The 14,822-nt window shown below is 39.8% G+C and overlaps 1 protein-coding gene across 1 annotated transcript in view; it reads right to left on the reverse strand.

Moving 5' to 3' along the window:
• The window catches only part of aacs (acetoacetyl-CoA synthetase), a 39,509-nt gene that overhangs the window by 11,201 nt on the left and 13,486 nt on the right, over positions 1-14,822 (reverse strand). The window contains exons 9-11 of the mRNA XM_061038480.1: positions 13,772-13,852; positions 12,644-12,768; positions 1,698-1,762 (exon numbers count right to left, since the gene is read on the reverse strand). Coding sequence (XP_060894463.1) covers positions 1,698-1,762; positions 12,644-12,768; positions 13,772-13,852 — 271 coding nt within the window. The remainder of the gene's footprint in view (positions 1-1,697; positions 1,763-12,643; positions 12,769-13,771; positions 13,853-14,822) is intronic.

The raw sequence follows: 14,822 nt of genomic DNA on the forward strand, positions 1-14,822 counted from the left end.
GGCTTTTCTCTTGTTTACAACAACTGGAGTGAAAATATATCGTGACCCTAGTCAAGAAATCAGAAATAGTAACTTGGACTTGTGTTCAGTAGATAGAAGTTGATGTTATACTGCCCGTGCTGCAGGAATAAACAAAGATTCATGAAGAACATAAGCATATTTTGTTAAATAGAAAGGGTATTAGTTTAATGTAACCCACATGAGAATGACATGTGCAGCTCTGACTCCATGCACCCTGACATGTTGAGCAGTCTCGTGCGACACGGCCAAAGAGCTTGCATGTGGGCTCTGCCGCAGAGGTCCACACATGCAAATGATCTGTATCTGTCTCACACAAACAAACACACACAAAACCAATCCACATGCCAATAACACCAAGCTCCCAGCAACCGACCCTCACCCCATAGACACACACACACATACATACACACACACACACACACACACACACACACACACACACACACGCAGTGGGAACTCTTTCTGCCCCCCACTCTGCCTCCAGGTGTCCAGTCCAAATGTCAGCCCAGGGAAAAGGGCCCCTCCGCTGGGGCAGTCACTGAAGCAGCTCCCCCTACCCTTCTAAGCCCACCGGAGATATGCTTATATGCACACACACACACAAATGTACCACGCGCAGAGAGACACAAATCTCCGTATGCCACGCTCTTTTTCTTTTATAAGCATCCAAACACACACACGAACACACGCACGCACACACACACCCTAAATGTTGTGGGGCGGAGATTGTTAGAGGCAGACCAACAGATACACATTTGAGACATTTAGTTTTTCTTGCTTTCCTTTCCTGATGAAATAAAAATCAGTTATAAGGAGAGGAGAGGAGATAAGGACAAATAGGAAACAGCTGAGTCCTTTTCAGTAGTTATAATAAATAATTTACTTAGGAGTGATGAGTTGAGAGACATAGATAGGTATTTCAACAAGTTCCAGATTGTGTAACTAATTGTTATTTTACCATCAACACTCACCAATAGTCAAAATGAGCAACGCTTAAAGGCTTGCAATTACACCACATTAAGGACTAGATTTGAAAAGTGATCCTTTCCCTATTATAATACACCTTGTACATATGCAAGAGAGCATAGCTTAGCCAGCAGTAATTGTGGATTGCACTTGTAAACTGTTATTTATTTTGTCACATAAATAACGGAGAGAGAGAGAGAGAGAGAGAGAGAGAGAGAGAGAGAGAGAGAGAGAGAGAGAGAGAGAGAGAGAGAGAGGGGCATGTAGGAAGGTTAGCAGAAAGGCTAGCAAGGCACTGATTATGTGTGGAGACCGGGTTCTGTCTCTAGAGAGCTGTGACACTAAAAGCAATTAGCTGCTCCTATCCATGACTCATCGGAATTATCATAACGGCACTTTTATCCATTCGATTCAGTGTCAAACACCAGAGCACAGGGCAAACTGTTGATTCACGCAGTAAATAGCTTAAAGGACATTTGGAGTCAAACAGCCTCACTATTATAATCATTATCGTGTCCATCTGCTTGTTTTGTTCCTGGTCCTATTCAAAAAGAGAGGATGTGAGTGTGTGTGTGTGAGTGTGTGTGTGTGTGTGTGTGTGAGTTAATGCATTTCTCTCTGAGTTGCTGCTTGTTATTTTTGTGCGTCCATGTGTGTCTCTGGATAACTGTGCTCATTTTCCCGTGTTTGTGTTTGTGATCACAACTCACCAGGTTTCATGTTCCTCTCCTGCAGCACAGCCAGCCACTTGGCCCCGGTACCAAAGATAGTGATGCTGGAGAGAAGGAAGAGATAGACAGGGACAAGACACAGAAAAAAAAAATATATATATATATTTATTATAAATTATTTATGGGGGGGAAAAAAAACATAATTTGCGTCAGTGTTTGCAACAATGACAGCCCTCCTACATCTGTGTTCTCTATTCTGCTTTGTGACTACATGAACTTTGAAACAACAGAACCGAATTAGCTCACAAAATGAATCATCCTTCATAGGTTGGTTATGAATATTGTCACAAAGTTTCGTGACAGATCTGCTCGGTTGTTTTTGGTATCTCTCTTTCATGACCATCTGAAGTGTTGGAAGCATCACTGGATGGACAGACCGGCCGACAGATCATGTGACATCGTGAACTTTTACTAGCGTAATCTCATCAGTTTGCAGATGAATGTCATTGTTTAACGAATGAAGACAGGATGACTTGTGGGATTTAATAGACTTGTCCTTGAAAGATGCAGTACTCTTCAACATCCAGTGTCAAGGATTAGAGGAAGTATATTGAACTTCCAAAACATGTAAGTCTATGAAAGGGAGCAAAACTAGCTACTTAGGTTCTGTAAAAAAATAAATTAAAAAAAGCCATAATAAAGGCTGATATAATGTATAAAAAATAACTATAAATCATAACTAAAAAACTAGAATCTTATACATATTAGATAAATAAAAGTCATGGCTCTACCTCGAGTCAGTGTTTGCAATATCAGCACAAAAAGTGCATCTTCAATCTGCTCACAACTTTTACCACAGTTGCACCACACTTGCAGTACGACCATATAAATGGTACTGTCTTTGTTCAATAAAGGGTTCATAATATTAAAAACATTTGAAAATATTAGTGATGAAATAATGTGAAATTGACTGAAACATAAAAGCAAACAGAACTGTAGCGAGATGAATTCTGCTGTTGGCGAATAGCAAACTCCTGAAACATGAGAAGAAGAATGGAGTACCACACAGACGAGGGCAGACGGTGACGGTGTGTTGAAAAGGACTGTGTACACAATCAGTGCTGGCATAAATTGTGTTATTTGTATAGGAGACATATGATACGTACTGTATAACATCAAATGTTCCAATCTAATCTAATGCAAAAAAAACAAGTTCCAATACTACAACCAATACTAAACTGTTTTCTTGTTCACCTTTATAAATGATATATTACACATTACTATTACAGATGATATTTTGGTTCAATCACCCAAACTTGAGCATGAATAGAAGCTTGTGCACAGCTTTGTTTCTTGATGACCCTGACGTAGGCCACCATCCGAAACGCGTCGGTCTAATTTTTTGATAAACTTGATCTTCATACTAGAAGTGTTGCTGGAGCTTTTTGACCTCTTCAAGCCTTTCAACTCTTCATGCACCTCGTTAGTCGATGAAGTTGTACCAGAAAAATCACACTCTGCTTCTTCACAGCTATGTTTCTGCAATTTTCACATCAAGTGTCATCTTTTCAAATGAGAAGAAGTTGGCAGACCTGAATTAAAGAGAAAGGTCCGCACACTCTTCAGCTCCCAATGACAACTTTATTAATGGCAACGTTTTGATCCAAAGGATCTTCTTCAGGCAAATGTGGCAGGAGACAAGCTGTTTTTTCTGAAGGAGAATTTGGCAGGGGAAATGTATTTCAATATTTGCTGTGACTTAGGATAAACATACTCCCTTCATATACTGAATGACTTGGAAAAAAAAAAAGGTTGGTCACATATGGAGGACGTGGAGGGAACTTCATCCTGTATCTGGTATGAATAGGCAGTGTAGTAGTGACAAGTGAGACTGTTATAACACCTGTACATACATGACTTGATGCTCAGACTAACAGCATTTTAGCAGCAAAAACTATAAAGCTGGTAGAGAACCGGCTAATGAAAGACTGGGCGCATAAATGGAGTAGCCGATGCCGCATACCTTCAGTGCTAAGCCGCGACTGAAATTGCTCCATTTGTTGTTCTTAATCTATGCAGGGCAAGGCGCAATTTCAATGTCTGCATGCTGAATGTAAACGAACAAAAAGGGCAACGGCTACTGAACAGCCTTTGCCCTTAATCCCGTCTGCTCCAGCGGAGCTGCTCAGTAGCTCGGCTGTGCTAAGAAGCTCCCAGGAGAGGAGAGTATGTCAGTGTGTAAACGTAAAGCAAGGTGATGCTGAAACAAGAGTGTGTGTGCTCAGCCAACCCTACATGGATAGATAAGAAAAAAAATCAAGAAAAAGAGAAAGTGAATGAGAAATGGCTTTCAACCGAACAAATACAACAACAAAAAAAACACAGAGATGGTCAGTCTAGAGGACAGCATGTCTTCTTTGTGTATGTTCAACAAGGTAATAGTTCAGAGGACAATGTATTGACAGGATGTTTGCAGACAACCACCCTGAAATGAAATGACTTTTGAGGATGGCTTTGTTCTGTGTGAATAGAAGTCCCCCTGACAGCTGACAACGGTTGGACAACATGTGGAAGGCAAGAAGTGACAAAGCGTCACTTCAGTGTTCCCCTGCTGTTTTCCTTTTAAAACAAAGGGCCTTTTAAAGTCTTCCTCTGTGCATGGGTGTGTTTGTGTCTCCGTCTGTCTCTCTCCGTCTTTTCAAGTTATTCTCGCTGACATTAAGTCAATCAAATTGCCTTCTGTAACTATGGTAACCATTCCTGTCAATCAAAGCACATCAACAACAAAAAAGAACCTGTCCTAGAGACAACAACGGTCTGATGCTCGATTGGTCGATAGGCAGGAATTGGTTTTGCAGTGAAAGATGTGATTTGCTCTCAGTGATTTGCTGTTAAAATGGATTAGTGGTAATAGAGGTTGGTGGTAGATGGAGGGCAGGTAGGTGGGGGTCGAAAGGGCAGAATTTCTAAGAAGTAATATCAGAGAACGCTGTCGATCTGTCTCTCAGGAATGCTGCTCAATTTCTTAATTTGTTGTGCACTGACAATAAAGCTATTGAATTCAAATCTGAGAGAAAACTAAATGTGGAGGATACAAACGTCTGCAGACCTAATTAAATTTGTAGAAATGAACACCCACCCCTTCCTCATTCTGCTGGCCTCTTAATCACAGTATGGGCCAGATTTACTTAAGGTTTGCGTGTCTTAAAACGCGTGCAAACTTGATACCACCAGCAAAAAAAAAAACGTGCTATCTGATCTACTAACGGCGCGCAGTGAGGATTGCGTCTTTCATATGAGCAAAACAACACGCATTGTCCATTTAGTACGTTTGCCTTAATGAATATGCAATATGGGGCGTTTCTGCCATAACGTGCAAAACACTGGGAGGAGAAAATGCAAAGAACTGAAGTTAGTACACGCATTGCGATTTACCAAGCCTGACAAAAACTGCGGTGATTATGACGGTGTTTGTATTTAACACCTTTGAAAAGAACGCGCTAACCCAGGAGACCAGTGTCACGCACAACAGGCTGCTGTTATTGAAGTTAAGAGGAGGCACAATAAAAGAAGGCATAAAGATCGCGCTTTTACACACACATGTATATGACAGCATGAAACAGCTAATGATTAAACTACAGGCTATTGTTGCCTATTTAAACAAAACTGAACATTCACAGCCTCTGCATTCTAAAGAATTTCAGCATTGACATTTATGTCTTCCTATTTCCCTCTTTTCGCCAACATTTCATTTTAAACTGGGGATTTCCTTTTTCTCGGGTTGCGCGTCTCTCCCCCAGCTCGTGCGCTCGTCTCCTCCCTCTACAGCCCGCTGCTGCTACGCTGTAGGATGCTTGGATTGGGGGACCTAACCACTGCTTGTACCACCGTCTTCGATACCTCTTTACTGTGCATTTATGTCCGATCAGACACAGCGCTGGCCAGTCTGGTGCGCAACAATGTGCCGAGTGTCGCGCCTGAGCGCCCGTGCACCTCCTGCGCAATGTATGACAATTCATTCAAAAGGTGGATGGAAGAAAAGAGAGGCCCTGTTTAATGCCGAGGTTTTCTTATAAGCCACATTTTCTTTTTGTAACATTCAGTTTTATCTGCTATAACGCGAAAATATTGTGCGTTTATTTGCCTCTTCCACTGATACCTATTTTGCGCTTGCAGTCATCCTGCTTTCCGTCCAAACTATGCGTGACGTAAACCAGTAGAACACGTAAAAACCTACCGGTAACTTAAATAGTACCGCCTCCACAAGCTTTGCACCTGGTGTCATTCCCGCAAATTTTCTTTGTAGAAAACGCCCACCAACCAAATGTGCAATTTGTTGGAACGAACGCGCAATTCAGTACTCTTTACTTGGGATCTCAGTAAATCAGGCCCAATGTGTTGCTCTTTATCTCAATTGTATTTTATTTTCTGGAAATTTAACTCTCAGTGTATTCACGACCTGTTAAGAGACAATTTATGTTTAGTTTGCTAATCCAAAAAATGAAATACATGAAAAATCCTATAACATCAAATATATCTAAAATGCATACATTTACAGTAATCAGAGGGATAGACGACAGGATAGAATCCATGTTTGATACTTGCAAAATAAAAATCACCTTACAATCCAGTAACCATATTGCTCAGCCTTTCACCTTTTATATGGGAGCTTCGGAGAGAATATTAGATTACCAAAATATGACAAAGCTGCTATATTTATCTTTCTTTGTTTCTGTACGTTTTATTTGATTTATTTTTAAACGTGTTTTTTATATACTATGTTCTTTACTGTGTAAAAGTGAATTCCCATAAGCTTGGTTTCCACTGTTTTTGCCTTCTTAAAACATAAATATTTATTGTAGAAAAGTAGAAGTTGAATCAAACACTGTTTATTTTAGATGGCTGGGTGGGTTTTGTAAGTGTATCCCAAAATGTACCAACATCTGTCTGATCCAGCACATGGCACACATATACTCAAACACAAAAACCTGTTTTTCTCTCTGCACACACAGTCACTCTCTAATGTATCCATCATCTCTGACCCCCTATCTGCATCTGGATTTGTTCGTTATCGGCGTCCATAAAAAAAGGGCCACTCTATTCTGATTGGAGGCAGGTGGCCAGATGTGGCTGCTAATAGGGTGTTTAGGATGGAGGGAGGAGGAGAAGCTGCGAGTCTCTCGTCGGTGAGAGGCGCGTGTGCCTGCATGTGTTAATGTACCCGTGTGTCTGCTCCAAAGGGGACATGCTAAGGGACGGTAATAAGTCAATAAGAGACAACTCAGAGAAAAATGAGACACAAGAGCACCTCTGAGCAGTTATTGCGTTAAAGTGTCTCCGTGCTTGTCCTAATGTAGCAATTGACGGCCTACTTGTCGGTGTGTTTTCTTAACTGCTCGTGCACACGGTCTCCATCCTCGTAATATAACAATGAACCACTACTGTCCTCTCAGGTGTCAGGGGCTTCAAGAAACAGATGGAAACCACTGCCTGATGGTGTAATCGTGTACCACTTGGCAAGGCTTACTACATCATTTTGAAATCAATAAATACTGCATATATTAGGGTACCTTGGTGTTACTGCCTTGTATACAAGATGTGTAAAATACAGAATACCCATGAAAACAACTGTATGTGCCGCACCCACCCCGTCCTCCTCTCTGGAATGCAGTTGTTATTCCTTATGTATTATTTAAATCAGGGGTTCTCAAACTTTTTTAGACCATGGACCCCTTTCAGGGTGAGACATTTTTCAAGGACCCCCTCATTATCGTAATGTTTGATAAGCATATATTAACGCTATGTGTTAATGTACTATGTAGTACCGGTACTTTGCAAGGATAGAATTAGGCTACATTTAAATGTTGTCATGTATTCTAAAGCTGACTTTCAGTAAGTGATTTCACTTTAAAGATGAATTATTTGCTCCTTATTCAAATCGCTGGCAGGAAGCTCTGGACAAACCACAGAATTTATTTAACAGTGTTTCAAAACACTCATTAAGCCTTATCAGAGAAGATTTCGATCTCAATATTTACATTACTCATATTCTTATGTCAAACAATTCACAAATATTCCGCAGACCCCCAAGCTATGGTTCGCGGACCCCACTTTGAGAATCACTGATTTAAATTACGCCTGTAGCCTGGTGGTTAGTGAGTGCAGAGGCTAGTCATCCAAGCGGGCAGCCCGGGTTCGAATGCAACCCGTTGCTCCTTTCCTGCATGTCATTCCCCACTCTCTCTCTTTTCCCCACGATATCTGACTCCATCCACTGTCCTGTCTCTAAAATAAAGGCATAAAAAGCCCACAATTTAACCTTACAAAAAAAGAGACGTGTCTGAGTCATTCTTTCTATTTTGAATTTAAAAAAAACACGTTTTATGTGCGACAGGTGGCAGAAAGTAAAAAAGACTTGAGGCCTATGCAGGGTTTTTTTTTTAAAGATAAAATCACTATCATGCATTTGGCACTTCAAACAGATATATGTATTGTTTTTGTTTGTGCACAAAAAATCTTTCTACTGGACTGAAAGAAGACATAAGTCTCCAATTTTTTTTACATTAAGACACAAAAATGAAGGAACGAGGAAGAAGGAAATCTGCCGGACTATATCTGGAGTATTGTCCTACAAAACGGGACAACTTTTGCCTACCATTTGCAAAGAGCACTGTGCCATAGTAAACAAGTACAGGAGGGTTTTATCTATCAAATCTGCCCAACACGTAATAGACATAAGATGGAAGAGACAAGACGATCCTCAGGAGAAATGGAGGAGTCCTGGTGAATAAGACACCTGTCACAAGTACACATGTTGTAACCTTTAGCTTGCTTTACCAAGGAAAGCTGCTGCTGTAGTTTTCAGTACTGCCCTATGTGGTCAAAAAAAAACCCTCTCTCTGTCTCACTCTCTCTCTCCAACATACAGTCAAAGCATTAAGAGACTTTTTCATACGCGCACGAAAGAAAATGTCTTGAAATTTCCAGAACAGACTGCACCTCCCAGGAGGCAGGATATGACATAAAAAAGGATTGTGCAGAAATGGTGGATGAAGCAAAAAGAGTCTGACGCCATGATGACATCAGTGCATTTATATCAATGCTATGTCTAATCGGGTGGAATCACAGTATCAACGACTGAGTGGTTAATACATACTGGCATGTACCACACCCCACGGTGAATCACTTGGTGACCATTTTTTCCCCCCTGGATGAGTTAAGACTAGATTTAAATAAATTAAAAATGAAATATTCCAGTGCTTGTTATTTAATGTTTGATTCGCCTTGCTTTGTGGAAAGAAAACTTAGAGATGTCAGTGTGGCACAGATTTGGATTGGGTTGAGCCGTGACTGTTGGTTGTCTGGACCACAGATTGTCTAATGAGACACGAAATATTGGTTTCTCATTACTTGGATACTTAAATGTATACTGTCAACAAAAATACATACTCATCTGTTTGTACATCGAATGCACTTAGGTTTTCAAATGATTAAACACACCATCATCCAAGTCCCATTCTGACACCAGTTCTGATGGTGATCAACCATTTCTTTTACAGGATTGTGCAGCAATTCTTGTTTTTTAACACACAGACAAAGAGAGGGAAGAAATCACCCACTAGCTGCTAAAACAGTAATCTGTCAAAGCACGCTTGATGTTAAGCACATAGAACTACTGCACATCTAAAGATCAACCAAATATAATCATTCCTAGACTCTCCCCATGCTTCAGTCTCCTCTCACATGTTCCTTTCCTAAAGCAAATCTGCAATAATACGATACGATACACTTTATTGTCCCCTTGGTGAAAATTTTCTTGGACTCAATGTGCTGCCAAACATTCAGCTGCTTCCACTCGAATAAAAAATAAATAAATCCAATTGTTGTGTCAAATTAAAACTTCTTTCCCAAAACTGAAAATGCCATTATTCAAAATATATTTACCTAAGGGTTTTAAACTGTAAATATCATCCCTTACGTGTCATGTCGCAGTATGATTCAACAGCAAATTTCCAAAACTAACCAACAAAATCCAAGGCGGCGTGGGAAGCTTCAGCGTGACTTTAACACTTCTCGGAGGCTCTGACGGATTTAGCCCCAATTAAAATGTCCAACCTCAATTCAGAAGATGGGTGTTAGAAAGAAAAAAAAAACCTCATGTCAACTTCTCGCAGAGGGTTTATCTACATAGTGCTTGGATCTGGAAAAATGTGTCTGAGGTGGCAACATCAGCACTTAATTGGTTCAGAAATGTCCTCACTACTTCAAAGGTTCACTCTGTCTTTCTGTCAGAGTGGAAACCCTCCACTGGTGATTTTTCATAACACTATTCTTAAATTCAAGTCTTTTAAAATACTGTTCATGCTGAAATTTTACAATCAATGCTCTACCGTTATTTTTTTAACTACCAGTTCGGTAATCCTACTTCTGGTAAATTGTGAGCTCATTATCTTTGGGATTATTCTAAAAGAGCCAACTCACAGTTGATGCAGTAGAAGGCATTTTTCTTGGCACTTTTTGCTCTTTAGATTCCACTTAACCCGATCTGAATCTAATCTTTCTCTCCACACTGTCTCTCCTTGCTAAAGCTGAAAAGACATTTGCGTTGCTCTAAAGATGTGTCTGTCTGTGGTTTTCCTACCTGAAATTCTATTTCTGCTGACCACAGTGGATTTCTTTCACAATTTAATCAAAGGTTGACTGAGCGCACTCAGGGACACATACTGACTTCTGGAAGATACCTCTTATGTCACAATCTCCATCTGTTGGCAGATTTTTTTTGTGTGATTTAAGACTGAGATAATCCCACAGGAACTTGGAAAAATTATATAAAAATAAAAGCCACTTTTTCAGATGACACATCTTCATCTTCTCACAAGATGTTTTTTAAATTAATTATGAACATTTTAAGAATGAGAGTCGCCAACATGAAAAAAATAAATTTTCTAATTCACAAATCGCATGCAACGTTCTAAATGCTGCACAAATCCTGCTGTTTGTGCATAAATAATATCCAGTTATGCTTACATTTGGGGCAAAATTAGCCCCTTTCTAACTAACTTCAACTGGGACCATAATGTAAAGACTTCTGTACAACCTGACTGCTTTCTGCTACCAGTGAAGACGCCCCCTGTTGGCCACTAGAAAGAAAGCAGGTTGATGGCACTCCTGCAATGACTACCCTGTCTGACTCAGGCTAAGTGAATCTCTTCTGGATCTATCCAAGTCAAACTGTGTCTCAAAGCATCCACAATCATCCATTCTGTTGAGTCTGTATAAAATTGTGCTACTTTAAGTTCCTTGTTTGTTCTTTGTTACAAGATCAGATGAGTCTTGAGTTAGCTACTCTTTAATACTTAAATGTGGGTACAGTAAATAAACAGCTTGTAGATTAATTTTGAATCATAGCCTGAAACGAACACAATGATTTACAACATCAAGAGCTCCAAGGCTGACTAGAATAAGACCTAATGGATTCATGAATAAAGACACATACAATGGAAGACATTGGAAAATATATACGCTCACCATCTTCCCAATTAAACTCAGACAAATGAATTGCCTGCCTGCACACCTACACTCACACACTATTATCCTTGACCACTTCCTCTTTTCTCTCATTGTCTTCGGAGGACAATAGAAGATCAATACTGGGTTTAACGTCTGCTGTTTGTTCTGGTGATAGTTGTGGTGTTGATGGGAGAGAGTAACAGGACATTTATTTAGAGATACTGCTGCTAATATCCTCCGGGATACCGTGGATGTGAATCTATAGTGTGCAAACACATTTGGACGTGGTTATGAGTAATATACATTACAGTAGTTAGTGGGAAATTACAGAATCTAAGTCTTGTATCAATGGATCAAACTTTCATTCAAACATATCCTCACAGTATAATAAACGAGCTGTTATACCTGCATTTTATCATTTTATTTGTATGTCCGCATAATGCCATTTTATGGAGTGAACACTTTCTGGACCAGATGGTTACTTTGGGTTTAGGCTCTCCTTACGGTCTTGTCGTTGGATTTTTATAGGTTCATCCAAATTAGCAGCATCACTGTTTTTAAAAAAGGACAGCCAAAGGGTAGCCTGTAGCTTTTACAACTCATCATAACAGTAAGGAAAATATGTTGTGGTAATTTGTTTGAAAAAAGGGTCGTCTTTGTGCTTTGAAAAGCTGCAAGAATATTAGAATAATATTTTACGTCAATCTTAATACATTTACAACATACAGGAAAATTAAGCAAAATGATTATTTCCCACTATTTTTTTTTTTGTCTCTTTTCTCGCAAAGCCATCATTTTCAATTCCACTTCTCTTCTCCCCCTCTATTGAATAAATAAATAAGGAGTAATTTATTTGAGAGTAAATAATAAATGTTTATTGGATGATCAGTTGCTGAGGGTCTCTCATCTCAATGCACATTATAACCGGCAGAAATCTTTATTCATGGCTATGCTCCTGTGCACAAGTTGCCAGTTAGGTAAACACATTATCAATTCTGCGATAAAAACAGAATCTCCAAGGAAAACCTTACCCTTTGCTCATTCTCCCCTTTTTACGCTCTGCCTGCATCTCTGACTTCCTCTTTTTTCCTTTCACTGTCTGGTTTTGGTCTTTGCTGTCTATGTGAATCACTTCTCTACTGTTGAATAAAATATTGTTGTAAAAGGAAAATACCCACAAGTGTTGGAAATGCAACATAGATGCAGACCTTTGAGATTGCACGAGTGTATAATCAAGTCATGCAAATGTGTGTTTTTTATGGTTAACTAATAATGTATATATTGTCATTATCATCTAAATTCCCATAAAAATGTCTAAAAACCTCTTTCAAAAAGGGGGGGGGGGGTTTAAGGGTAATTTTGAGTATTTCTTCTGCTTGCACAAAAAGCTCAATAGCAATATAATTCAGTTGTCTATTGTGCATATGTGTGTGTGTATGTCTGTGTGTTTGTGCATCTATGTGTGACAAACTCACCCCAGCTGGTCTGTCAGGTTCCACAGTACACTGGGTGTGGGCATTAGTGGGGAACCGTCATACAAAACCACTGAAGCTCCCACTGCCAGAGCGGACATCAGCCAGTTCCACATCATCCAACCAGTCTATGGACATCACAGACACACACAAGAACACAAAATGGAAAACACAGTGGTAAGTTCATCTAGCACAAACACTCCTTTCCCATTACCACAAATGAATGGATATCAAAATGAACAACTGCTGGAGGCTGAGAGCTATGCATCTGTGCTTCTCTGTTTAGTTTAGCGAGCTCCTGCTTTGGCATCAGTCCCACTGAATGTATAAAACATGGACGTCGTCTCAGTCACTTTACCCATTGGTTTCTGAGGAGGATTTTTGAATGCTGTCTCAAACTTACTTTTGGTCAGCCTAGTAACAGGCAAAGAGCTGGAGCTGAGGTGCCTGCCCACCTTTTTGATGTCTAAAACCTGTTTTTTTTTAACAAGTTGCTGAGGGTCTCAGATCACAAAGCACATTACATGTTTACAGCCTGGTTGAATTCACCAGGCGGTAAGCATGGGCTTTCTATCATGGGTGTGTATGTGACTTCCAGGGCTTTTGCAACCAGCCTCAAGTGGACACTCGACGAACTGCAGCTTGTTGCACTTCCGCATTGGTTTCATTTTTCCACAACAACGGTTGACGCTTGATCAATCCCCATTCATTTGAATATGGACATTAATGTTGGCTTTACAGAATATTGCCTATGTTGAAACACTTGGTCGGTTCATCAATAAGTTGACTGACAGGGAATTTTCTGATAATCAATAAATCATTGAGGCCATTTATCAATCAAAAATGACAAATGCCACTTGTTCCAGCGTCTGGAATGTTTAAATGTTTAGTGAACATTTCATGCATTCGGTTGGAGTTATTGCTCACATCTTTATAGGCTCCAAAAACCTGTGATGGTCATATTTCATTTTCTTCTGTCGTTTTCCAAAATAAACATACCGGTACCTTTCATTAAAAAAAATTAAATCATCACATTAATTAATATATATAAAAAAAGATAGTTTCAGCATTCATTTCTTCGTTGTTGGCACCAGGTTCATGTCATTCTACTTGTGAAAAGGTAACACCTACCGTGGTGTAGTAAATGATGACATCACTGCTGGTCATATTGCCATGGAGAATGTGTTCTTTCAAGTGTTGGATGAGCGAGCCCTACAGATACAGAGAGACAAAGAAGAGAGAGACAGAGGGAAGAAGTGAATTGTTTTAGGCATTTTGTTGACATCATTCATGATATAGACCTTGTTTGATCATTTAAATTTGTAATTAAAATACCCTGTCTATATATATATATATATATATATATATTTATATTCAAAAGTATTTCTGCACTCCATTAGCATTGTTTTTAAAAGATTGCTTCCAAAACTGCCAACGTAAGCACTTCATTCGACAAAAAGGGCAATTTGTGTTAAGTGTGAATACTTCCAGAGTTGCAAACCCATCACAGGTTTGACAGGTTATTATTTCTGGTGGTGAGTTTGAACAGTATGAGTGTGAGGTATTGCCTGTGTTTTAGTTTTGAGCCTATGTTTCTGTTAAAAAAAAACAAAAAAAAACAGGTGTTCTCTGTGTGTGTGTGTGTGTGTGTGTGTGTGTGTGTGTGTGTGAATATAATCTTTGGCAGAACCTGACTGCCATACCCGTCCTTTGGTGTGTGCCATCCTGCCACCGACAGCATGTTAACAGAGCCGTAACAAAGCAGAAAGCACAACAGTGTCGGGGCTAATTGGGGGAGCCAGAAAGGACTGCCAGCGTCACAATACAAAATGTTTTCACCAACGCATTACTGTCCAATTATCGGCAGCATGGGGAGAAGGAAAGAGCACAAAAGAAGGAGACTGGGAGGAGAATAAAAGAGAGAGAAAAAAATAAAGCAAGCTGGAGTGGAGGAGAAATAAAGCTGGGGGAAAAAAAACTTTCAATGAGAGTCTTAAAAAGGCAGACTGGGTGGAAGGATGTGAAGAATGCAAGTTGGTGATACAGAAGCCAATGTGAAAGCAGGCAGGAGGGTAAAAAGTTAAACTGAAGTGGAGCAAAACCTTAGAGAATAAACTGTGTGTGTGTGTGTGTGTGTGTGTGTGTGTGTGTGTGTGTGTGTGTGTGTGTGTGTGTGTATGAT

This window comes from Labrus mixtus, chromosome 5 (genome assembly GCF_963584025.1).
Source record: "Labrus mixtus chromosome 5, fLabMix1.1, whole genome shotgun sequence".
NCBI lineage: Eukaryota > Metazoa > Chordata > Actinopteri > Labriformes > Labridae > Labrus > Labrus mixtus.